The 25384-nt window shown below is 44.7% G+C and overlaps 1 protein-coding gene across 4 annotated transcripts in view; it reads right to left on the bottom strand.

The window, feature by feature from the left end:
• Nucleotides 1-985: 985 nt before the first annotated feature.
• Nucleotides 986-25384, bottom strand: part of SFMBT2 (Scm like with four mbt domains 2) — a 70395-nt gene continuing 45996 nt past the window's right edge. For all 4 annotated transcript variants that reach the window (XM_063308476.1, XM_063308478.1, XM_063308477.1 and 1 more), the window contains exons 12-21: nucleotides 24026-24142; nucleotides 19179-19221; nucleotides 18625-18692; nucleotides 16057-16196; nucleotides 15182-15291; nucleotides 9147-9322; nucleotides 6909-7087; nucleotides 5682-5921; nucleotides 3621-3749; nucleotides 986-2053 (exon numbers count right to left, since the gene is read on the bottom strand). In XM_063308476.1, the coding sequence (XP_063164546.1) occupies nucleotides 1913-2053; nucleotides 3621-3749; nucleotides 5682-5921; nucleotides 6909-7087; nucleotides 9147-9322; nucleotides 15182-15291; nucleotides 16057-16196; nucleotides 18625-18692; nucleotides 19179-19221; nucleotides 24026-24142 (1343 nt within the window). In that variant the 3' untranslated portion in view covers nucleotides 986-1912. The remainder of the gene's footprint in view (nucleotides 2054-3620; nucleotides 3750-5681; nucleotides 5922-6908; nucleotides 7088-9146; nucleotides 9323-15181; nucleotides 15292-16056; nucleotides 16197-18624; nucleotides 18693-19178; nucleotides 19222-24025; nucleotides 24143-25384) is intronic.

The raw sequence follows: 25384 nt of genomic DNA, 5'->3' as shown, positions 1-25384 counted from the left end.
TCTGGGAATTGAAGTTCACAGCCCTGAAGGATGCCCAGATGGGACAATGCTTCCCTTGCAACTTGCTTCCCTCTATACAAAGTTAACATCCCTATCAAAAAGCTGGAAACACAAACCGTTCCTGGGTTCTTCATTTCCCGCTGAAATTAATGTTTTTTAAAGTATCACAAAACTCCAGCAGACATACTGGCCTGATCCAATTACGATACTCCACACGCTGTATCCCAGGCTGAATGGGAGGTCGTCCGTGCAAACTCAGCTAATCTGGATAATTTGCATCAGCCCAGTCTAGCGGAGGAGGAGGCCGTAGCTGACCACAGAAGACCTTTTTGAAAAGGCTGGGATTTTGTCAGTAAGCAACCAACAGGGAAAACAGCAAGATCTATTTGCTGCAGGTGCTTCTCCTCTGCTAAGCAGTGGTGCGGCAGAGTTAAAAAAAATAGTATTGTGGCTGTGTAGTCACTCTGCAGGCATGATGCAAATACGTTCAGAGAGACATTGGGAGTTTGCAGGGATGACAGCCGATCCATTTCAGCTGCAGAGTTCCAGAAAGGCTCAATTGGACCCTCATATTTTTCATGGAGCTCGGAGACAAAGGGGACAGGAGACCACTCGGATCTGGCCAGATTAAGTCTGAGCATGCTTTGGATTTGGCCACCAAACAGTAATCCAGAGCGTGCAAGAGTGGGAGAGCAGCATCTGTCAGCAGCCCTTTACAGCAGCCAAGGTGTTGCGTGGTTGCTACTTTTGCACACCCACACGCACTGAAGTGTGTGGAAGGCTGAATCTGAAGCACTAAACAGCTCCAGGAAAGATCAGCGTCCAGTGGTTGGATGCCATAGATCGGTGTTCCTCAACCTTGGCCCCTTTCAGAGGTGTGGACTACAACTCCCAGAATTCCCCAGCCAGCAAGGCTGGCTGGGGAATTCTGGGAGTTGAAGTCCACACCTCTGAAAGGGGCCAAGGTTGAGGAACACTACCATAGATGACTAAATAATGAATGACATGCAGTATTAATCAAGGAATCATCCCAACACAGCTCTGGAATCATAAGAGGGCAGCGGCCAAGGAAAATCAGGGCCAGAACAACATTTTTGTCTTGCTTGATGGCTCATCCAAGGGAGCGAACCCCACTCAACCTCCTTCCCATCATGGCCATTCCTAAATGTTATTTCTACACTTCTAAATGTAGGGGGAAAAATACAAGGTGCACGAAACGTACGTCAGCTCACGGAAAGCCATCTTCTTCTATTTGATTTTGGCTGCATCCTTTCCCTACATGTCAACCTGAGCTTGCTGCAGAAACTTCCCTACGAAGTACAGCCAGGTTCTCTCATCATATACCCACAACCATTGCCCTATCTGTTTTTGCACAGCTGTCTCTTTGTAAGTGTTAATACACAAGGAGAGAAGTTCACTATTCACAGTGAATAGTGAACAGTGGGGCCTCTTCAGTACTCCCTCATGGCATCCCCCCACTGCCCAATTTTTTAAAGGCAGAAACTTCAAAATTGCCAAATTTTGCAGGATTTCAGTGATGTCTTCTTTGGTGAAGAAGTCAATATCCAGGACACGATGAGCGAAGATGCCAGTGTTGGCTTTTCTGGGCAGGAACACTGATGACAACAGGTGAGAGTTATCTTGCAAGATTTGGGGGAAAATTTTAAACTTTTATTTTATTAAGAGCTGGTTGTGTGCCTGCGTTACTTCTAGACCATGCAGTGGTGCCCACCACCTTAAAATATTCCTGACTTCAGCTCAAGATCTTTTTTACTTTCATTTTGTGGGCACATCTATGCATACACTGTACATATGCTCAGTGCTTCCAAATATCAAGAGTTCAGAAATGGGAAACGCAGGCAGGGCCTTAAAAACTCAGAAAGCGGAGAAGAAAATGTGCAGAGGGGCGGTGTCAGTTGGCGTACTGTGCGTAAAAAGCCACCTTCACCCGTTCAATCTGATGGCACAGTTTGATGGCTGGCCCAAGTTTAAGTTCCATGCATTCCTGGACAGTTGGAAGCGTCAGTAGGAGGAGAGCTTGACCGTCAATATCCTGTAAAAGGGAGGAAGCAAAAGAATTTTATTTTTAGGTACCGGGGCATCCTATGCTGAAGCTTCTAAACAACTGGATTTTGGGGCTTTTCTACAGATTGATCCAGATGTGTAACACCCTTGGGTTTCTGTTAATGGAACACACGATTTGGCCAAAACAAAAGGAAATGAATGGGAAGTTGAGGGATTGGATGGAAACTCACACGCACCAAAATCTCACTTGCTTTTCAAAAAGAGGCATGCAAAGGAATTAGGGGTCTTTTATGACAAAGGACTACAGCTTCTGAGGCTTTCTAACTATGGTCCAGACAAGTATGGAGAGAGATGGAAGAGAGAGATAAAATCATGCATAAGTAGAAAATGTGGACACAGAAGTTTTTCTCTCTCATGTCGTGAGAACATAAGGTCACCCATTCAAATGAAATGTAAGATGATTCAGGACGAGTAAGTGCCTTCTTTACACGATGGTATTTGCTGTTATCTATGGATTGGCCTACCATCAGAAATGTTGGTGGCCACCCATGAGATGGTTTTAAAGAGACTGGACAATTTCCCAAGAGACGAAGCTACCAGAGGCCTCTAATCTTGATTGCTGTTTTCTATTTAAATATATCTTAAATATCAAAATGCCAGAGTGGAAGTAATAGCTCTGAAAGTAACGATTTTCTGAGTTTTGGCTTGTGAGCTTTCTGGGCGCGTCTGGTTGGTCGTGGTGGAATCCAAAAAGCTGAACTAGATGGGCTGGTCGTATTCCAGAGACAAGGCTGGATTCATCCTATATCCAATTATGTTTATGCCAAGTTGATATACTGGATTCTGTATTAGAATTATGAACTCTGCCAACAGACCATTAAACAAATGACAACCTTGAAAGAATGGCAGGTGAATGACTGATAAAGTGCTAGAAGGACCAGGGCACTCTTTAAGCGGGTGAAAGCCTTGAAGGAAGACTCCTGCTTTATTTACTTCGTTCGTAGGTCATTCCATAGCACACAATTATCTGGCTCGCTGACAAACAAGAGGCAGAATAACCAAAATACAAAATTAAACATAAAGCCTTGAAACCATTCCCCGCCTAAATAGTTGAGCTATGCAGGGCTTTGGATCTGGTGGCGAAAAGCTGCTTTGGAGCGCACAGCAGTGTGAAGGCACACCTGTTGGTGAGCTGCCACGCAAGATCATGGGCTGCCGTGACGTGTTTTCCATTGCAACGATGCAATCTTGGCAGACGATGTCGATATGGATGTTCAGAGTCCAACCTTTTGGGGGAGATGGGCAGCAACAGAAATTTGAAAAATAAATAAAGAAGCCTGAAGCCTATCATACCCTCCAGCTTTAGGTGGAGCAAGGATCTCATCATGCAACTGTGATCTGACCCAAGAGAGAGACCCAGGACTTCTGCAAGGCTGATTCAGGCGACTGAACACTCGCAAGCAGATGGATGCAGGAGAGCAAGCTTTGCTAAGGTTGGGTTTCAGCTGTAACAATAATTACACACCCCAGACGGGGCTGGAACGCAAGTCTGATCCTGAATCAAGAGGGGCTACAGTTAAAAGGAGAGAAGCAACCTGTTGTTGAAATATTTTGGCAAGGGGAGCGCAGTCAGTCAGCCGGATGAATTGCACCACATCGGTCACTGTCCAGTCCAGCGGGTTGCTCTCCAGGATGAGCGTCTCTTCCGCAGCCTGCTTGATCTGCTGCGAAACAAAATTGGAATCGCAAAATTGGGAGGGCTCTTCTGAGTGACCGACTCTGGCTCCTCTCCTACTCCAGGGTGTCCGCTGATACATCTTATAAGATATAAGATGTATCAGACCCGGTGCGTAACTTGGGGGTCCTCCTGGACTCATGGCTCCTGCTCAAGGAGCGGGTGGCAGCCGTGGCCAGGAGGGCCGTTGCGCAACTTCGTGTGGTGTGCCAGTTACGCCCCTTCCTGGACTGAGAGGCCCTTCAAATGGTCACTCACGCCCTGGTCATCTCCCACATAGATTACTGTAATGCATACTACATGGGGCTACCCTTGAAAAATATCCGGAAGCTACAGCTGGTCCAGAATGCGGCCGCGCGGACTATCTTTGGTGCTCCAAGATTTGCACACAGAAAAACCTCTGTTGCGTGAGCTGCACTGGGTCCCAGTTTGCTTCCTTCCAATTCAAGGTTATCACCTTTAAAGCACTACACAGCATGGGGCCAGGATATCTGAGGGACCGTCTCATCCCTATTACATCAACCCACCCCATCCGATCATGCAGGGAGGGCATGTTACAGACCCCATCCGCAAAAGAATTCCATCTAGCAGGGTCTCGGAAGCATGCCTTCTCTGCTGTAGCTCCCGCCCTTTGGAACATCCTTCCCCCAGAGGTGAGACAGGCCCCCTCGCTCCTGGACTTCCGCAAAAGATTAAAGACCTGGTTTTGCCAGCAGGCTTGGAATGGGAGGGGGAATAATTACACCTGGGGATGGCTAGCACCCTAGAGTGACTTCTGATGGACCGACTATACTCACAGTCTGATAAAGAACTCTTGGCCATCTAGATTCCATCTCATTCTTATTTTTATTGTATTTATAACTGTTCTGGTTTTAATTCCATTTTATTGTAAACCGCCCAGAGTCCCTCCTTGGGAGGGAGATGGGCAGTGATAAAGTTTGATAAATAAACATAAACAAATACATATCTTAAGTAATTAATATTGTATTGGAAATAGCAGCCTCTAGGATATTTTAGATTCTTCCTGTTTCCATTTATTTGTACACTGTTCTTTTCTTTCTTTTGTAAGTTTTGCACTTGCTTTTGCTTATATTTTAAAAAAAAGTTCAATACACCACCCCCACCCCCAAGACACACCAAATAGAATGTCCTGTAGGAACAGCACTGCTGGGTCAGCTGCAACCCATCCTGGTGTGGCTCATTTAAAAAAAAAAATTGGTCAGATTAAGTGTGTTATTGTCATGAGTAAGGATGGCGAGCAGGGGGCTCCCATCCAGACTGTCAAGCGCATGCGTAGCACTGATGAATTGTTCAGCCATTCAAAGAGACACAGATCGGGACCGCCTTAACCCTTGGGGGTTATATGTCTGGGTTTTCCCACGCTTCTTCAGTTTGTTAGGATTCCTGTTAAGTACTAGCAATAAATATTAGAGACCAGTTCCTTGTCTCAGTGTGTTTCCTGGTTGTTAGGACATCAATCCTAACAAACTCCTACTCCCATCGAAAGAGGGAGGAACAAGCAATTAAGGAGATACGTTTAGAAATGTCTTCAGAAAACCAAGAAATGCGGCTCGCCATCCTTACTCATGACAGTTATGTCTTCCAGACCTTTAAGTACCTTTTTGCCCCTTAACACAGTGTTTCTCAACCTTAGCAACTTTAAGATGTGTGGACTTCGACTCCAAGAATTCCCTGTGAAGATGGATGATGTTCAACCGTTCTTCTCTCCTCCTCCAACCCCATCCCATGACGAGGCATCCATAAATATGGATGGAGATGGGCTGTTTGAGGATGCAGGAGCTCCCTTGGAAGAGCTTCACACCTTGGCCTTGTTCGAGGAGAGAAGCGCAGAAGGTCCACTTGGACTTGTTACGATTTTCGGGGCCACCTAGAGCAAGGAATGGCTACCACTGCCACTTACCTGCTTGCTTCTCTCACTTCTGGCACGCAGGAGAGAGAGGGCCTTCTGGACTCGCCTTTCCCTCTCGGGCTGAGCAACGTGGGCTGAACCTCTGCTGCTGCGTAACGTCATAGTCGTCACTGGTGTGGCCAGAGGGATCTCCCCTGACGAGACATCCGTCAGGTCGTCCTGCAATTCTGGGCTGGCCTCCTCACTCCATGACTCCTCATATGGGGTGTCTGGTTCTTCCTCATCACTCTCCTGCCATGAAACTTATTTAACCGATGGATTGTATTGGTAGACCCCCCAATTAACAAAAGGATTCCCAGCAGCAAACAATATTAAGAGAAATCAGCATACAGGTAGTCCTCACTGAACGACCACAACTGGGACTGGAATTTAGGTGCTTAAGCGATGCGGTTGTTAAACAAATCCGGACCTGATTTTATGACTATTTTTGCGGCGGTTGTTAAGCGAATCACAAGGTAGTTAAGCAAACCATGTGGTCATTAAGTGAATCGCATGGTTCCCCATTGATTTTGCTTAGCGGAAGCTGGCTGGGAAGGTCGAAAATGGTGATCACCTGACCATGGGATGCTGCAGCTGTCATAAATGCACGATGGTTGCCAAGCGCCTGAATCGTGGTCACGTGACCACAGGGATTCTGCAACAGTTGTAAGTGTGAGGAACGGTCCTAAGTCATTTTTTAGTGCCATCGTAACTCTTGGCAGGCACTAAATGAATGGCCATTAAGCGAGGACTACCTGTACTATCACAATTAAAGCTTCCATACTACGTACAACATGATAATTAATAAATAGCTGTTTATAAGAACAAACGGTAAACTGAAGGATTCCTCAACTAACTGATAAAAACCCAGATGGCAACACCAAATGCTCTTTGGGAGAGGACTGTCTTGAACTAATTTCGATTAAATCAAACGGACAGGACACGGGTAGCCTCTGAAGAGAGGTTATTCCTTAAAACAGGAGCCAAGGTAGAGAAACAAAGGCTTCCCTGACACCAGTGCTTTTCAAACTTTAAGACCTGTGAACTTCAACCCCCAGAATTCCCCAACTGGCATGGAATTCTGGGAGTTGAAATCCACCCATCTTAAAGCTACCAATTGTTGCCCAGTTTGAAAAGCTTTGCTCTAGAGAGCTTTGTAGCCGATTCCTACTGCATTAACCTTTCCAACTTGTCCCGCTGCACGTGCAGATAACTTTCAAAAGAGAATCCAAGCCTCACCTCTGCTGATCCTGCTTGATTCAGGTCTGTTGCAGAGGAACACCTTTTCTTTGGTGTTAAAACAGGTTTCCGCATCTTCCTGCAATCAGATGGCATGTTGCGTCTGTTCCCCAGGCTGTAAGTGTTTTTCTCACTGGGGGGAGGTTTAATAACTTTCCTCCTTTTTCCATAATAGTATGCTGGAGAGGAAAAGCCTGGTCAAAAATCAAACCATCTAATTCTGGGGAACCAATCCGGAACAGCTGGGCTGCCCTGAACAAAACAGCCACATTCTTGAATCTGTCCCTAAAAAGCTGATCAGTGCTAAACAGCCCTTTATCACTGATCACTTCATCTGCGGACAAAAGCTTGGTAGTGTCAAATTTACTATCGTGACAGTCTGTGGGAACGACCTTGGGAGACAGGAGGAAGAGCCACTCCCTCCTATCTCCCGAGGTCGTTCCCACAGACCATTACAACCCTTTAAGAAAATCCTCTGATCTTGGGTCCTTCAAACACATTGCATTATAGACTACTTATTTAAGCAAGCTTTGATCTTTAGCAATGTAACCCATTCATTTGAAATGCAAAGACCTGCACAGCGGGATGCTATGAGAAATACTACTATGTTGGCAGACGTTATTTGGTGAAGTAATTACACAAAACAAAATGTAAGCTCAGTAATTCAGAGTTCATAAATGTGAGCCAGTTTAGTGTAGTGCCATGCCACCCTGGGGTGCTGTAGTGAACTCACAGGCTTGCCACGGGATAACGCAGCAATACTTGACATCTGTTGGAGACCACATGAACTACAAAGTCTAGGGCAGGGGTCCCCAACCCCTGGGCCGCGGACCAGCACCGGTCCGTGGCCTGTTTGGAACCGAGCCTCACGGCAGGAGGTGAGCGGTGGGCGAGCGAGCGAATTTACAGCCTGAGTATTTACAGCTGCTCCCCATCACTCGCATTACTGCCTAAGCTCCGCCTCCTGTCAGAGAAAGCAAGCCCATCGGCTGCTATCTCCGAATGGTGTAAAGAAAAAAGAATAAAAGGTCGGGAAAAAGAAGAAGTGCTTGAAGCATCCTGAAACCTCCCCCCCACCCCCAGTCCGTGGAAAAATTGTCTTCCATGAAGCTGGTCCCTGGTGCCAAAAAGGTTGGGAACCACTGGCCTAGGGCACTGTGAAAAAGGTTCCTGAGATACTAGAGGTTCTGTGAACCAAGAAAGTTTGGGGACCTCTGGTCTAGAGGTTAAGGCCTTGGATTAGGAGTGGGGAATCCTGAGTTCTGGTCCCATTTTAGGCATGAAGCCAGCTGGGTGTCCTTGGGCCAGTCTCTCCCACACAACTCTAGGAAGACGAAGGCAAGGGCAGACCACTTCTGAAAATCTTGCCTAGAAAATTGCATGGATGTGTCAATGCAGTCCTGAGAAGTCCAGACAGACAGACAGACACACAAATCTTATACCCTTGAATTCTAGGAGACACCCTATTAAATATTTACAATTGAGGACCATATTTCATTATTAATCAAATTTATTAATCAAATTTATCACCACTCATCTCCCAAAAGGGACTCTAGGCTGTTTACAATAAAAGATAGATAAAAATATAAAAATATAAAACCCTATACATTATACTAAAGATCTGCTGCCATTTTTATCTAGGGTCAATTCTACATTGTATATGTAGGGATTTTTCATTAGCTCTATTGATCTGTTATGAGTTGCTACAGATGAGTGGACATTCTGTCTCTCTAAGGATATTAGCTTGCATTTAGGTTACACGCTTATCTAGAGCAGAGTTTTGAAAAACAAATGTCTGGCTGGGTTCTTCTCTTACACTCGCATACTTTATCTGGTTGTTGCTGTCATTTATCATTCAATTTTATTTCTTTCCTCAGCCAGAATCCAAGAAATTCCGATGGCTTCACCAGATTTGCTCTTCAGAGTCAGCCTAGGCCAGTCTTTCTCAACTGTAGCAACTTCAAGATGGGTGGACTTCGACTCCCAGAATTCCCCAGCCAGCATGCTGGGGAATTCTGGGAGTTGAAGCCCACCCATCTTGAAGTTGCTACGGTTGAGAAAGACTGGCCTAGGCTGTCAGTGACAGGCTTCCATCAGCAAATGCTAACGCCCAAATTTATTTATGTGCAGATTTCTAGACCACCCCAATCATAATTCTCTGGGCAGTACAAGATAAACAAAACCAACACAACTCAAAACCAAACACAGCTTCGTCTGACTGTTGCCATGCACACTTACCGTATTTTGTTTTGGTGTGACTGGAACAGTTTTCAGGGCAGCGTTCAGTAACCGGAACAGGGCTGAATAAATTGGGGCAGCATTCCAGCTTAGCACACACCCTCCGGCAGAAATCGGGGACTTGGTCAGATGTACGAACTATCTTGACTGTGGCCCTGTACGTTTTCCCTCGGTATCTGTTATGGTGGGTTGCAACACGGCAAACGTTACACCATAAATCAAGATTTTTTTGGGGGGGGGCAAGACTTTAATTCAGTTGGGTTGTATATCCCCTGTCCATGTCCTCGCACAGACAGGTCACGGGGATATAAACCAAGGATTTAGGGAAGACTCATTTATCTCCACCGTTGCATCACAAATTTTCTCACCTCATATGTGTGAGAGTTAATTGGAGTGACTGTTATAAAAAAAAAAAAGGGTACAGATGCAGACTACCCCTTCTTCACACAAGCCTCTACCTAGGAGAAGTGGGGGAAAGGTCTTAATGCCCTAAATTGCTTGCATGCATGCTGTCAGCCCCTCTAGGTAGACCAGACCAGGAAGTCAACTCTACAAGAAGGCTATTGGCCATTACAATCTTGCAAGTCTGATTGGCCTCCTCCTCCTCCTCCTGGGCTGCCTCCTCCTCCTCCTCCATATAGGCCAGTGAATCAGGGAGGTGTCTGCCTGATCCGCTTCTGAATGTTGTCTGGCTGTTCTGGGCTTAAAAAATGCTTCAGCCCCTTTGGCCTACAAAATGTTTCTTGCGTATCTCCATCAAGGTCTTCTTCTAGACTCCCTACCTATTCATGCACATCTCTCTCTCTCTCTCTCACTCACTCAATCCCCATCTTACTTGAAAGTAAAGTATTTGCTGGAATTCTTGTGTCATAACCACTTCTCTAATTAATCCTATAAACCAGAGCTCTCAGATCCTTGTTTCTGAGATTACCTGCCCCCTGTCTAGACTGCAACAAGGAAGGTCTGACACATGGGGTGTGATGACTGGGCAGGAGACAAGAAGGGTCGCTGACTCAGTCATATCCATGGAGATAGATGTCTACGTGCTACCCTTGATCAAGTGTTCGCATATATATTCTACCATCTTGGTTTTAACTCATGCAGAGGGCCTCTGGGATGGCAAACTACCTTTAAGCTTAAGCAAATTAAAAATGCGACAATAGGACAGTCATGTTAATTGGTCAGTGCAGTGTAGTGGTTGAGGGGTTGGGCTAGAACTGGGAGGACCCAGGTTGCAATCCAAACTGTAGGCATGGAAGCTCACTGGGTGGCTGCTGGGCTTAACCCAAACTCCCTAAAAGGATTGTTGTTGTTGTTGTTGCTGGGGAAAAAAATGAAGACCGCATTACATATACCGTCTTGAGCTCCTTGAGGAAAGGTGGAATATAAATCTAAGGAATGCTTTTATGCATAAATAGATTGCACCGAAAGACTATCTTCCAAAGCCCCACATAAGTCATCCACCTTATTGCATTTGGCCAAGGATGCATCTTGTGTGATGAGCCATTTCCTGCAGTGACCCAACAGATACTGGTGGTCAGCACACCAGCAAAAAGAGAACGGTCATCTCCTGTTTCACCAGGGCATCTGGTAGACTGCCAGTAAATGTGGAGGTTCCGAACCTCCATAATAATTCATAGCCATTGATCCTTCCTCTGCCAAGATCCTTCCTCTGCCAAGAATGAGCTAATCTTTAAAAGCAGTTTAAGCTGTCGGCCATTCACGGCAACCTTGGGCAGCCGACTTCCAAAAGTAATCCACCAGGTTTCATATTCCAATTCTTTTTTGTTTTAGGTTTTTTTATCTCACCTTTATTATTTTTATAAATAACTCAAGGCGGGGAACATACCTAATACTCCTCCCTCCTCCTGTTTTCCCAAACCTATCAGAAAACAGACAGGAACGCTCACCTTGTTTCTCAGTAAGATATGAACAAATCTAATGGATTAAAAAAAAAAATTCTGTGCTCGGATAGTGCTTTCTGTGTAAGGGGAATGGAAAGATTTGCAAAATTCAAAATTAGAGTTTGCTTGGTTTGGATAGAACAAAACTGGACTGGGCTGCAGAGGGAGCAAAGGCAGATTTCATCTCCAGTACCTTGTCTGTGGTTATTATTTGCTTGGCCATACAGAAAGTGGTCACTCTGGAGGTGAATTCAGTTGTCTACTGCATTGGATGCTCCCCAAACCCCAGTCTAACTTTTTCACGGCTCTGATATAGCAGATGAAGCTACTTGTAACGCTGTGGACGCTGCTAAGTGCTGCAGAGGCATCTGAGAGGTGTTTCCCATTGCACAATTCACACGGGATGTGTATTACCTGCAGGATAAGCATTCCCTGTTTGCCTCCCACCCCGGGATTCCTAAGGCTTCCTGAATTCTTCACGGCAGCCCCCTGGATCCCTCTATAAGTCCCTGCCAAACTGTGATTTTTTAATACGACAAAAGACATAGCAGTGGCGTGCAGAATGCTTTGACTGAAGTGTTTCATTTCAGATTGCCCTTTTGGGAGCAGCTGTTTTCCATTTGGAGTGGGCTGTTTTGATATTTTTCGAAATGCTTTGTCTGAAACTCTCTCTTTCAAGCAAAGACTGCGCCAGGCCCTTTGTGAAGGAGAAAAAGCTGTTGGACTCCCCAAAAACCCTGCTTCAAGCTCAGAATAAGGGGTTTCAACTTCAAAACAGTTTGAACACCCCCATTTATATTTTTAAATGATCCCTTAGTGCGTACATATAATGGAATGACAATGTAAGAATTATTAAAGGCACAGTAAGGAGTAACTGTCTAACTTATTTTAAGCGAAATTGTCCTTGCCAGGTGGCAGCACTGAGCCAACCTTGGCTGATCTCAAAACAATGAGCCAATTTACACTGGATTACCCAATGCTTGGATGGAAGACCACTAGGAAAGCCACAAGCTGTAGGCTAGAGTGGAAAGAAAAGATGATGATGATGATGATGATGATGATGATGATGATGATGATGATAGATAGATAGATAGATAGATAGATAGGCAGGCTCCACTTGTGCTTGGAGGGCAGATTGAAGAAATGTATATCTCTCCACCTGTTGAACCTTGTGGTGGGGGTGGGGGGAAATTATTCTGTGTTGTGTTGTGGTGGGGTTGAGGGGGAGATTATTTTGTTTTCTTTCCACATATAAACTGAAAATACACTGAAAACATAATGGGAGAATGTCCACAAGGACAGCCTGTCTTTATCCAGGAGTGTCTGTAGGGTATGGTCCAAAAAGTCAAGATGGTGGCCATGATGGTGTGACTGAAGCTTTGCCCATCATGGCCACCATCTTGACTTTTTGGACCATACCCTACAGACACTCCTGGCTCAGACTAGTTCCTCTCCAGATAGAGAAACATCTTTTCCATCATCAGCTACCTGGTATTTGTCACCGGAGATGCCAAAGATTGGAAGGCGACCTTCAGATTGTAAGAGACGTGTTCTGGTATGATCCCTTCACTTTCTGGAAACTCTGTTCCCTGAATTCATTAAGGGACCCTTGGCAGCCTCTAAAAACCAAGTGGGAGAGCTTGGTTTTTAAATAAGGCATCTTTTGCAGGCATAGACCCAAGCCCATAAGAGGGTTTCAACATGCCAGCCTGAGCATATGGCCACCAAGCGGGTATCTGGCTTGCAATAACATCATTCCAAGTATTCTTTAATTGTGTAATTGTTCCAATCACATTTTCATCTTACCAGCCATATTTAGGTAATAAAAGACCCATCCAAAGCTATTAGTCGGAAGGGTCTAAGTCGTGGTTGTTCACGAGACTTTGCATCAGTTGGAACGGCAGAAATTCCCTGAGTCAAATCCATTTTGCTTTTCTAATTAAATGTAGTATAACTGAAGCTGTCAAAGCAGAGATCAGAAATCTCCAGAGGGCTGCCTTACACAAGAACCTTGGGAAGAATGCACTGAACACCCTTGTTCTGGGCACAGAAGGTATCAGGGGACCTGTTTTCTCCTTCCCCGCACATCTGGCACCTTTTGGAAAACATTGTGGAAAGCCACCTAGAAAGGAAGGGAGGGGATGAGCATTCCCATTTCAAGAAAGCAAGTTCCTAGACCACAAGGTTGCCAGATGCCAAAGAAAACAGGGGAAGAATTATTTTTCTGATGAGAAGAAATGACAGACAAAGGCACAACGTCTTCCGTAGTCAAGAATATTAAGCAAAACACTTCATCATCTGTCCCTGAACCACTGAGTTACGTTGGGTTGGGTGTTTACAGATTAGGGATCATCAAAGACCAAAGAGATGCTAAATCTACATGTTCTACAAGAAACTGATGACCCTGGATGAAAATTTAAGGAGAGTGGAGAGTTTAGACTTCCTTCTGGCTGAAGAAAATCTCCCCTTACTGGTAGTCCTTGCTTAATGACCACAATTGGGACCAGAACTTTGGTTGCTAAGCAAAGCAGTCATTAAGTGAATCCAACCCAATTTTACAACCTTTTCCATGGTGGTCGTTAAGCAAATCACTGCGGGCATTAAGTGTACCATGTGGTTATTAAGCAAATCATGCATTTCCCCATTGATCTTGCTTGCCAGAAGCTGGCCAGGAAGGTGAAAAATGGCGATTGCGCGACCACGGGATGGTGCGATGGTCATAATAGTGAACCGGTTGCCAAGCATCCAACTTGTAATCACGTAACCACCCCCCGCTGTGATGGTTGTAAGCGTGAGGACCAATTGTAAGTCGGTTTTTTCAGCACCATCGTAAATCCAAACTGTCATTAAACAAATGGTTGTTAAGTGAGGACTACCTGTATTTAGGGAGAGCAGAAGCTCCCAGCAAAACAAACAAATGTCCAATCTGAGCCTCAAGTACTTAACTGATCCTGCAAAGCCAGGTAGGATCAGGTGAGAGACCACCAGCAAATCTAAGGCTTTAAGCTACACCTGGAATTTTTAAAAATCCTGAAAAACGGCAGTGGTTTAACACTTCCACGTTGCTGCCAGGAAAGCTACATGGATGCGGTCATGAGTCACGTTCAGCTCGAAGAAGAAAAGGATACGCAAGCAGAAAAAAACTCTCCCAGGGTAAGTTATTGCTATGATGCATCATCACTGCAACTATATATTTGCTTGCAGAGTGAAGCAAAGTGCAAAGCAAATTAAAACAGAAATCAGGTGCTAAGTTTATGCCTGACTCGCACCGCATGTGAGACTGTGCTAAAATCAAGTAACTGAACCGCTGCCTTCGCATGCTGCATGAAGAAGGCTGATATATAAAGTTGCCAGGTGGTTTCGTCTCCCGGTAGGCATGCAAATGCAGAAATTGCATTTTACTGGGGATTAAGTGTGTTGGGAGGCCCCTGCTCTTACGCCAAGGTTTCTCCACCAGCGTTCTGTGGCACCCTCGGGTTCCGCAAGAGGTCCCTAGGGGCTCCCTGGGAGATCACGATTTATTTAAAACATTTCAAATTCGGGCAACCTCACATTAAAGAGGTAAGCTTCATTCTTTATTTTCAGCTTAAGAACACTGCTAATGCATCTGTACAGGCCCACCCATGAAACGAATGTAATAATTTTGTAACCTCTGGCCTCTCTTTGAGCCTGAATGGGCAGGGGTTCCCCGAGGCCTGGAAAATAATTCAAGGGTTCCTCCAGGGTCAAAAGGTGGAGAAAGGCTGCCTTAAGCTATTTTGCAGCTGCCTCAAACGAACATGATTCTTTCCACACATGCTTCTTGCAGATCTGCTTAGTCCCATTTACTAAGAGCGGGATGGCATTACATGAGTTCCAGCAGCTGTACTATTTTCACTTAGGATCACTACATCCCCAAGTACATTAGGCTGAGGCTTTTAAAACTTTTTGTACTTCGGCGCGGAGGCAAGCCTCTTCGCTGACAGTGGGCCTGCGTGCCGTGGGCTGTTGACAGAACACTCCCGTGGATCTTTCTCAGCCTGAGAAAGAACCTTCACTTGCCCCAGGCCTCTCCTCCCTTGCCCACCCTTACGGATGTGTTCTTAAACAACAAAGGGTGTCATTTTTCCTCCTTTTGAAACCAGCGCTTACTTTGCTTTGAGATTCTCTTCCTGGAAGTTCCATCTGGGGTCATCGACAAGCTGCAACTCCCGCAAAATGCTCCCGGGCTTGTAGGCAGAGTTGACCACCATGCGAAGGACCTTGAGCAGAGCAAAGACACTGTGCTTGTGTGAAGCTGTGGCTTACTTTGTGGAATTAGGTTCGGTGGCAGGGCGTACGTGCCCTTCGGTCACCAGCCTCTCCTGGTAAAATGATCAGGTAGACTTCTCCTTGCAGGGGAGAAGCAACTTCTTCTGCGTTGGGATTCTGTCAGAGCTTAGAGCAGTGTTTCTCAACCTTGGCCACTTGAAGAGGGGTGGACTTCAACTCCCAGAATTCCCCAGCCAGCAACACTGCTCTAGAGGGATTTATGATGTAGTACCATTATGGGAAGGGCTGGGCTGAAAAAAAATCCAACCAATTTTTTATTTGATGGGGATTTGTTTTACTTTTAAAGGGTGGGAATCAGTACTCCAAGCCCTGCAGCTGAAGTTCTCTTCCTCAAAGCTGAAAATCAAGTGCCACTGAAAATCAGCCACTTCTGGTACCCATTTTAGGGCGGTGTGATTGCAAGAAGCTTTAGGGCAGCCAATGGGGTGCTGGGTGACTGCTGGTGTCCCTGTTGTGTGCTTTTGATTGCAATAAGAATGCACGAAGATACCTTTCAAACAAAATCAAAGGCCCAAAATGATGGTGAGTTGCCCTTCAGTGGGTGTGTTCAAGAGGAGACTAGATAGCCACCGGTTACAGATGCTCTAAATTGGATTCCCTACTGAGCAGGGTGGATGGCCTCACAGGCCCCTTCCAATTTTTTCTATGATCCTCCCATTCCTAGCAGGGCCCGGGACACACCCCACAATCCTTACCTCTTTAAGAACCAGGACACACTTGCCTGGCCCAACGGACTGCGGCAGTTCTGCCAACCTGCCTTTGTTGAGATGTGGGCCTGAGAAACAGCGATGATTGATGAAGAGTGCGGGGCAGTTGTATCGCCCATTGATGGTTCCTGCAGAGAAGAAGCACACCGCCCCGTCTTCTTCCACCATTCCACCTGAGCCCCATTTTCTTTCTACCTTCCTCCTTCCCACCGTCTTGGGACATGTACGACATCGGTGGGAGTCCTACTGCTAACGCTTCCAACCAACGTGGCACCTGGGTGTGTGGGCATGCAGGTGCATGATGGGAATTGTAATCCAGCACTGAGTTGGACAATGTTGAACTGGGGGTGCCAGTCCCAGGATACTTGTTTATTTATTTATTTATTTATTTATTAGGAATAATAAATAAGTGGCTTTAGAGCCACTTGGATTTTATATTTATTTATATTGTATTATATATTGGTAACTTGTTTTTATTTTTATCAGATTTTAATGTTTATTGTTACCGTATTTTATTGTAAACCGCCCAGAGTCCCTCTTTTGGGGGAGATGGGTGGTAACAAAATTTGAATAATAAATAAATAAACATTAGGCAAAGGTAAAGGTTTCCCTTGACATTAAGTCCAGTCGTGTCCAACTCATCTCCGTCTCAAAGCCGAAGAGCCGGCGTTTGTCCGAAGACACTTCCGTGGTCATGTGGCTGGCATGACTAAAGGGAACGCCATTACCTGCCCGCCGAAGCGGTGCCTATTCATCTACTCACATTTGCATGTTTTTGAACTGCTAGTTGGCAGGAGCTGGGACTAGCAACGGGAGCTCACCCCGGCACGCGGATTCGAACCTCCGACCTTCCGATCGGCAAGCTCAGCAGCTCAGCGGTTTTACCCGCAGTGCCACCACGGAATGCTTTAATGCGGTGTTTTTTAGCCTAGGCAACTTTAAGATATGTGGACTTCAACTCCCAGAATTCCCCAGCCATAATGCTGGCTGGGGAATTCTGGGAGTTGAAGTCCACACATCTTAAAGTTGCCGAGGCTGAAAAACACTGCATTAATGCCACTTGCATCCATTTGGTGCTAGGCAGCTCACATCAAACTGATAGAAGCTGCATAAGAACATTCATAATAAATAAATACATACATACATACATACTTACATACATACTTTAAGGAGCTCACAATCAGCAACATACAGATACATTGTAATTCATTAATCATAAAAAATAATCACATATATGAAACAATCATAATACTGTCAAACAATCATAATATTATAATCATTAAAGACAAAAACTCATTATTCCCCAGTCACCTCTACCTCCTCCTGCCTCAGCCCCCATTGAAATAGCAATGTTTAAAAAAAAAATTTGGAATATTAAAAGTGAGGGTGGGAAGGCATTCCACTTAATGTCTGTGTTCACACAGCACAGAATGTGACCTGGGTGGCATTTAAGGGTCAAGTGAACTTGCAAACCCAGCTGTGGGATTGGAGACAGTTTTAATCCAAAATAATCCAGGTTAGTTTTAGACAATGTTCCCCAAGCATCCATGTTTCTTAGAGAATGCTATTTGGTCCTCCTGGAAAAAGAGTTGGGGCTACAGAGTAGTACGACAAGACAGTCTTTTATTAAAGACTCACTGCCCAAATCCTGGCAGCCACTGAACACACCTTCCTAGCATTGACTGGCAGCAGGGGAAATAAAGCTTCTATTAATTCAGTCACCAATCACATTAGCCTGTTTTGCAGCCATATGACACTGCTGGCTTATACTCATCAACGACTCTTCAAAGATCTTTTTCACAAGCACTTCTTCCTGCAGACTTACTGTGGTTGGGAAGAGCTATTTCATCTGTACTACCTTCCTCAATAATGCCTTGTCTTCTTTGCAAGGAATATAAGGGGAAAAATATTCCCTTGGAACCAGTTTGGGAAAATTGTTCAGACAGAGTGGGGAGACTTTCAATTCTCTTACTCTGCCTTCTGGGGCCACATCAGGTTCTGTGGCTTTTTCAGGCGTGGAGGCAGGCTAAAAGGATACACTGATTTGCAACAGTCCACTGTTGATAGATTTTCTTTGGCAATATCTGAACACTACTTGGCAGGGGTTGAAAGTCAGCCTAGCAAGGAAGACTTTCAAAGCTATATAATCAACATTTTTGGAATTGTTCTGTTTATTACATAATTTTCCAGGACCTTTCCCCCTTCTTTTATTGCTATTATTATTTCTGAAGGTATAATATTTCATGAGCACTCTTTTATGCTCTCCTTCTCCTTAATCAGCTGAACAGAATAAGATTATTAAAATATAAAGCAACTTGCAGTCCATATGATGGTTCTTCATTTGCCCATTTCATCATCTCCCCTTTTAATAGCCATATTAAAAATCTGTTTGGTAGCAAAGTTTGAGGATTTCTGGGGGTCATCTCTGGGGCTGCACACTGCTGTGGGAGCTGAGGTTGTGCACTTTGGGATTGTTGATTCTTTTTCTTTGTACTTTAAGGCAATTGTGTTTTAGATCTGAATTGGGAAAGCAGTCATCTTTCCCAAAAAACTCACCCATCGTGTCCGTCTGGGGAATGCCATGAGGATCCTGAATTTTCTCAACAGGCCCTCCAGCTGGTAACCTAATTAAGGACAAAAAAAAAGCCATTCAAACTACAGGGAGTCCTCGTTTAGTGACTGCCTCATTTGGCGACTGTTCACATTACGATGGTGATGAAAAAGTAATTTTACGACCAATCCTCGCATTTACTACCTTTGCGGGTCTGTAAAGCAAAGGAAAGCTGACGTAAGATCGTAAGCACAGTCATGGGTTCACTTAGCGACCAAGTGCCAGTCCCAATTGTGGTCACTAAACAAGGACTACCTGTACTTGAACAGGAGGGGGTAAAAAAATTCAAGATGGCAGCCACAATCATGTGATTGAAGTTGAAGCCCCCACGTCTTAACACTGCTGAGAAACACTGGATGGGTAGTTGGATAAGCACGTATACTTTTAAGAGCTACCAGCATACCACTTGCAATTTGATCAAGCACTTTCTATCCTAAAGCAACACTTTTATTTCTGTGATAAAACTGCACTGTTATTGACATCTTAAGTGCCTACTTACTGCTTTTCCGGCTGGACTACTGCAATTTTTCTCTTCCTTTGCACTGGAAAATGAGCACAAGAACAAGGGTCATTATGGTAATGCACATTTGCAAATGCACAGAGCGGCGATTCGCTGGGGGGAAATTAAAGATTCTCTCACTCTTTTATGAGCTCAAATTACTTTCCAAGATCAAACTGAAAGTTGGGTTTATCTTCTTCCACCTGGCACAGCTAACGAAGGAGAAGCCATCGTTCCTCCTTCAATATGATCTTGCTCTAGCAGTTTCCTTTCCTTCCTAGATTTCTCCAACCTGATATTCTCCAGATAAACTGGATTTTTAGAAACGGCCAGGATGGGAAAACTGATGTAGAAATTGTCTTTTTAAAAACCATTTCTGTGAATATAACTAATCTTCCTATACCAGGAAGCACTGAAGACATGTCCTTGTTATCTTGCATTGAGACTACAGGTAGTCCTCATTTAGCGACCACAATTGGGATTGGCCACTTGGTCATTCAGCGAAGAGGTCACTAAGTGAAACTGTAACTGTGTTGACAATCTGACTTCAGCTTTCCTTTGCTTTACAGACCTGCAAAGGTCATAAACGCAAGGACTGGTTGCAAAGTTACTTTTCCATCACCATCATAACAGCAAACAGTTGCTAAATGAGGCAATCGCTAAATGAGGACTACCTGTACTGCAGTTCACTCTACATGGGGCTGCCCTTGAAGATGACTCAAAAGCAGCCATTGGCACAGAACCCAGCTGCCTATGACTTGATGCAAACAGGTGTAGTAGAGTCAAACATAACTTGCTGGAGCTGTGCTGATTGCCAGCAGGGTTCCTGGCTCAATTTAAAGTGAGGGCCATCACCTATAAAGCCCTTTTTGGCTTAGGACAGTGTTTCTCAATCTTGGCAACTTTAAGATGAGTGGACAACTCCCAGAATTCCCCACCCAGCATGCTGGCTGGGGAATTCTGGGAGCTGAAATCCACCCATCTTAAAGCATGCTGGGTGGGGAATTCTGGGAGTTGAAATCCACCCATCTTAAAGCACGCTGGCTAGGTTATATTTAATAAATTATTATTATTATTACTATTATTATTTGTTATTAGTCTTGAAAGCCTGTTTAAGTTTCTCTCTTTCCCATCTTAAACGAAGATCATGGTGGGGTTGAGTTACTTTCTCATGCTTCGTTTTATCTTTGGACTATGTCATCTCTTGTCCATGTCCCTCCTAACAGCTCGCTCCTTCCTCCCCCCGCCCCTTAACAGCTCGCTCATACCTTTCCCAAGGTCAAAATTCTTTTACCATAAGGGATTAAATGCTTTAAGCTTCTGCCAGGATTAAGACCCCCTACTCCGCAACTTTAAAAAAAAAGCAAAAAATTGACTAAGCAACGCAACCCTTGTCAACCCAAGGCCACATTTTTGGCTTCCCCCCTTTGGACCATCAAAGGGGTGCTCAGAAGCAGGATTGTTTGTGCCCCTTCGACACAGTCCTAGAAGAATGTCCTTCAGAAGTTGGAGGATTCCTTTCTGAGCAGAAATGCACAGACTCACCCCACTAATAAGGTTAGCCGTTGGATCATTACAGCATATTCAATACAATAAATTGCTATTACATTTCGGTCATCTGTGCAGCGGCATAAGCTTTAAACGATTATGTTACTACTTCATTAAAGCATTATGCTTAAGGACCCCACGGCGCACTTCAGCTGTTGGCTCATCACGCATTATGGGATCTGTACTTAATAAAAATACTAAAACAATAGCAATATTCTTCCATTTCAGAAGAACATATTCTGTGATTAAATTTTGCAAGCCCGATTGCCTCCAGCATCTCTTTTTCCACGGACCACATTTGTGGGAACCGAGGCCAGGGCAATTTTAAACTCTGCCATGCTCTCCAAATTAGGCACAGTTCCTTGTTGATTTAAAAATCAAATTTGCTTTCCAAACAAAAGGACAGCAAGAATGAACAGCGCTGTTTCCCAATCTGACCCGTGAATGTTAATGCACAAAGGCAGATGGTACTTTTCATGGTTGGCGCAAAACTCCCCACCTTTTTATTCTCCAGGAAAGAAAGCACGTTGCCCCCTGTGAAAAGGCGAGATTTAGAGGCTTAGTTCACTGCATTAAGCTTTTAAAAAAAAATTAGCTTTGTGAACTCAACCACACCCTGGCATGTTTTTGAAACGATTCACCTTAATTTGCCCAATGGGCTCAGTCATTCCTTAATATCCAACTGAGATTTGCTTGTCCAAACACTCTCCTTTTTGGCTTTTGTTTCGATTTTAAGAAAATCATGCCAAAATCTTGCCCTGCTCTGCAGATGTTTCCCCGTTCTAGCTCCTCACTTTGGGATGTAAACTGTGGCCCTCCAGATGTTGCTGAACTGCAGTTCCCAGAAGACCCAGCCAGTAGTGAAGGACGCTGGGAGGTGCAGTTCACCAACATCTGAAGGGCCAACGGTTATGTACCCCTTATGTAGGGTCGTTATTATTAGCATTCTAGGAAAGGTAACATCAGCATTTTAGCATGGCAGTTTATGCCTCCTTTTGAAGATCAGGAAACCACGATTTTCCTTTGAGCCACAGCCATTTCCTCTGAAGGGCAAAAACTAGGCCTTTCAGGAGCAATCAAACAATGGGGCTGTATCTGCACTCCTTGATTAAAGTTGCCAGTGTTAAAAGAAACGAACCCGGGTGGGAAAGGAGGAGATGCAACATATTTTAAGGGTGTCTGTCTTTTCTCATGTCTGACAAAAGAAAGCCTTAACCGCACATCAGTGTCTTTTATTGTTTGATTTGTCGCTTTCTGACGCATCACATATATCAAATGTATGTATCATTTGAGACTACAGATAGTCCTCTTTGGGGGGGAGATGGGCGGTAATAAAATTGGAATAATAAATCAATAATAAAGAAATACATTTCTTTCTGAACCCTATATAAGGATTTGGCCGCCCCTTAATAAAAGGCCTTTTGCTTTGCCTGAAGTACTTGTGGTTCCTCTCGTCAGGGTGTGTGTGTATGTGAAAAAGCCACTCCGCAAAGGTATTGGAGGCTCCCCCCTCAAATTCAGCGACCCGGTTCTTTCCAGCTCCATGCCAGCTTGGATGCCTGAGTGTTATTGGCAACTTACCCTCTAAAGCAGAGTCTCCCAACTCAGGTAACGTCCAGATGTGTGGGTTTCCATTTGCAGCACCTAGTGCCATGCTGGCTGGGGAATTCTGGGAGTTGTACATGGAGGGCAACGCCCAGCTCCCAGAATTCTTGCCACTTCTTGTGCTGGCTGAGCTGCTGAAATCCACATACAGGCAGTCCTTACGTGACAACCATTAGTTTAGCGATGGTTTGGACTTACGACAGTGCTGAAAGAAACGAGTTATGGCCGCTCCTCGCATTTATGGCCGTCACAGCATCCCTGTGGTCACATGATCGTGATTCTGGTGCTTCAGAACCGGTTCGGATTCATGACCGTCGCAGCGTCCCGCAGTCATGTGACCACCATTTTGACCTTCCCAACCACCTTCCGATAAGCTAAAATCAATAGGGAACCACATGATTTGCTTAACGACCATGTGGTTCACTTAATGACCATGTGATTCACTTAACAGCTGCCAGAAAAAAGGTCATAAAATCGGGTCAGATTTGCTTAATGATCGCATTGCTTAGCAACCAAAGTTGCAGTCCCAATTGTGGTTGTTAAGCGAAGATTTCCTGTATCTAGAAGATGCCCAGGCTGGGAGAACTGGTGTAAAGGACAAGTAAAATCTTTTTACCTTTGGCCATCAGGGTAAATTAAAAACTTAGGGAACTGGGCCATATCCTGGGTCTACTGCTTCATCTGTCCAGCACTAGAGGACAGACAGGTGAGTTGCAACCTTGCTTGGTACAGAATGGCAGAGGTTTTCCAGTCCTACCTACAGATAAAGCAGATTCTCTGCTACTAAGGCACAGACCCCTTGCCTCAGAGCAGTCTTCCTCAACCTTGGCAACTTTACGATGGGTGGACTTCAACTCCCAGAATTCCCTAACCACCATGCATGCAGAATTCTGGGAGTTGAAGTCCACCCACCTTAAATTTGCGAAAACTGAGAAGCACTGCCTTAGAGGAAGATTTCAGCAGCCCTCTGCACCTGAACGAGAACAACGGGTGGTGTTTCCGCTTCTCCTTCGGGGAAACTGGAACTACGCCCCCCACCCCATCATCCGTTTTATCTTTTGCTTGGTCTAAGTCTTTCCAGGCAGGCAACGGATCTCAAGGCATCTAGTTTACATCCTGGAAATGAGCACCCTAGGGTGCCCCTAAATCCTGAACTGAACTCTTCTCCCCAGTCCCTTCATTTTGCCATGTAAAATCTCACCGTATTCTCCTGGCAAAAACCAAACAACTGAATGACTACAGATAGGTCCTTGTTTAATTACCATTCATTTACTGACGGTTTGGACTTAACAACAGTGATGAAAAAAATGACTTACGACCAGTCTTCACACTTATGACTGTCGCAGCATTCCCATAGTCATGTGATCACGATTTGGGCGCTTGGTAACCGGTTCGCATTTATGACCACTGCAGTGTCCTGCGGTCAGGTGACTGCCGTTTTTTACCTTCCCAGCCAGCTTCTGGCAAGCAAAATCAATGGGGAATCGTGTGATTTGCTTAACAACCACGTGGTTTGCTTAACATCCACAGTGATTCACGTAACAATCACCACAAAAAGTCATAAAATCGGGCTGGATTCACTTAATGACCGCTTTGCTTAGCAACCAAAATCCTGGTCCCGATTGTGGTCATTAAGCAAGGACTACCTGTACTGTAAAACTTAGGAATCTAAATTCACTGTTCCAAGTACCTACCAGTGGTTTTATGCGGTGCCAAGAGCTTGTAACCATTTGCTTCACACCAGCCCACCGGGAAAATGTCCATCGATTCCACATCAACTATATATTCGGAAGCAGGCACATGGGGTAGACCTATTAATGTGTTATAATGCGGTTAACACCAGAAAGGCAGCAAGATGGTTGCAAAAAAGAAAATGGACACATGCATGTGGGGGGAAGAATTTGCTCTGCTCCAGCTCTAGACTTCCTTCATAATCTACGATCTAATACAGTGTTTTTCAAACTTGAAGATGTGTGGACTTCAACTCCCAGAATTCTGCATGCAAGGTGGTTAGGGAATTCTGGGAGTTGAAGTCCACACATCTTCAAGTGGCCAAGTTGGACAAACACTGATTTAATACAATAGAGAGAAACCAGGACACTGAATTTAAAAAGCAATCTGAGTTTGCTTGAAAGGGAATATATGTTTACTGTTTCACTTCAAAGGGAATAAACGTCTAGTAGAATATATGTCTACATGTTTCACCAGCAAATAGGCATGTAATAATGCTCATATGTTAGCACTTCTCCCCACCCGGGGGATTCAGATTGCTTCCCAGGCATTCTTTGATTCCATTCTCTGGGCTAATTTCAGCAGCGTAAATATTGAAAATTGTTAATATTGTTAAATATCTTAACAGTGACCAGGTGGGGGAATCGCAGCGGTCAGTGAGACTCGGAAGGGGGCCATGAGCAAAAAATGGTAGAGAACCCCAGCTCTAGCGGGGGTATGAACAGGCCTGGAGGCCATCAAACAACAGCGAACACCCTAAAGGGGGAATATCTTGTAAGGTTGTCCACCATATTAACACAAAGGCAAACAGAACGCTCTGCGTCTTATGGAGTGGGGGAAATCATGTGTCCCGGATAAGGACTTGGCTAGATAGCTGGGTCAAACCTTGAATGGGCAGAAGCACCAGCTAATGGGGCCTGCTTGGGACATTAAAAAGAATCAGCCCTTATTGTTAGATAGAGCATCATCTGGACAACCCAGGGCTGCAGACCAGCCAGGAAATTAGAGATATCTTCCTGGAGGAAGACCATTTACAGACTACGGCTGTGCCCAGTGCCAAGAAAACTTGGTTTTAGTGGGGGTAGCGTTTTGTTTTATTTTATTTTATTTTATGGTTAAAATGTACTGGTTTACTTTACAGTGGCTATTGTCTGATTGACATCTGTGTTTTGCTTTTTTTTCATGGTTGGTTTCATTATGTGAGCTGCCTAGAGACACAAGTGTGAGATGGGCCGCTATACAAATAGAAGGAATGAACGAATAAATAAAATTTGCAAAGAGAAGGGATGCATGCATGCATAAATGAATGAATGAATAAAATA

This window comes from Candoia aspera, chromosome 7 (assembly GCF_035149785.1).
Source record: "Candoia aspera isolate rCanAsp1 chromosome 7, rCanAsp1.hap2, whole genome shotgun sequence".
In the NCBI taxonomy this organism is placed as follows: domain Eukaryota; kingdom Metazoa; phylum Chordata; class Lepidosauria; order Squamata; family Boidae; genus Candoia; species Candoia aspera.
This window is presented reverse-complemented; position numbering and strand designations above follow the sequence as displayed.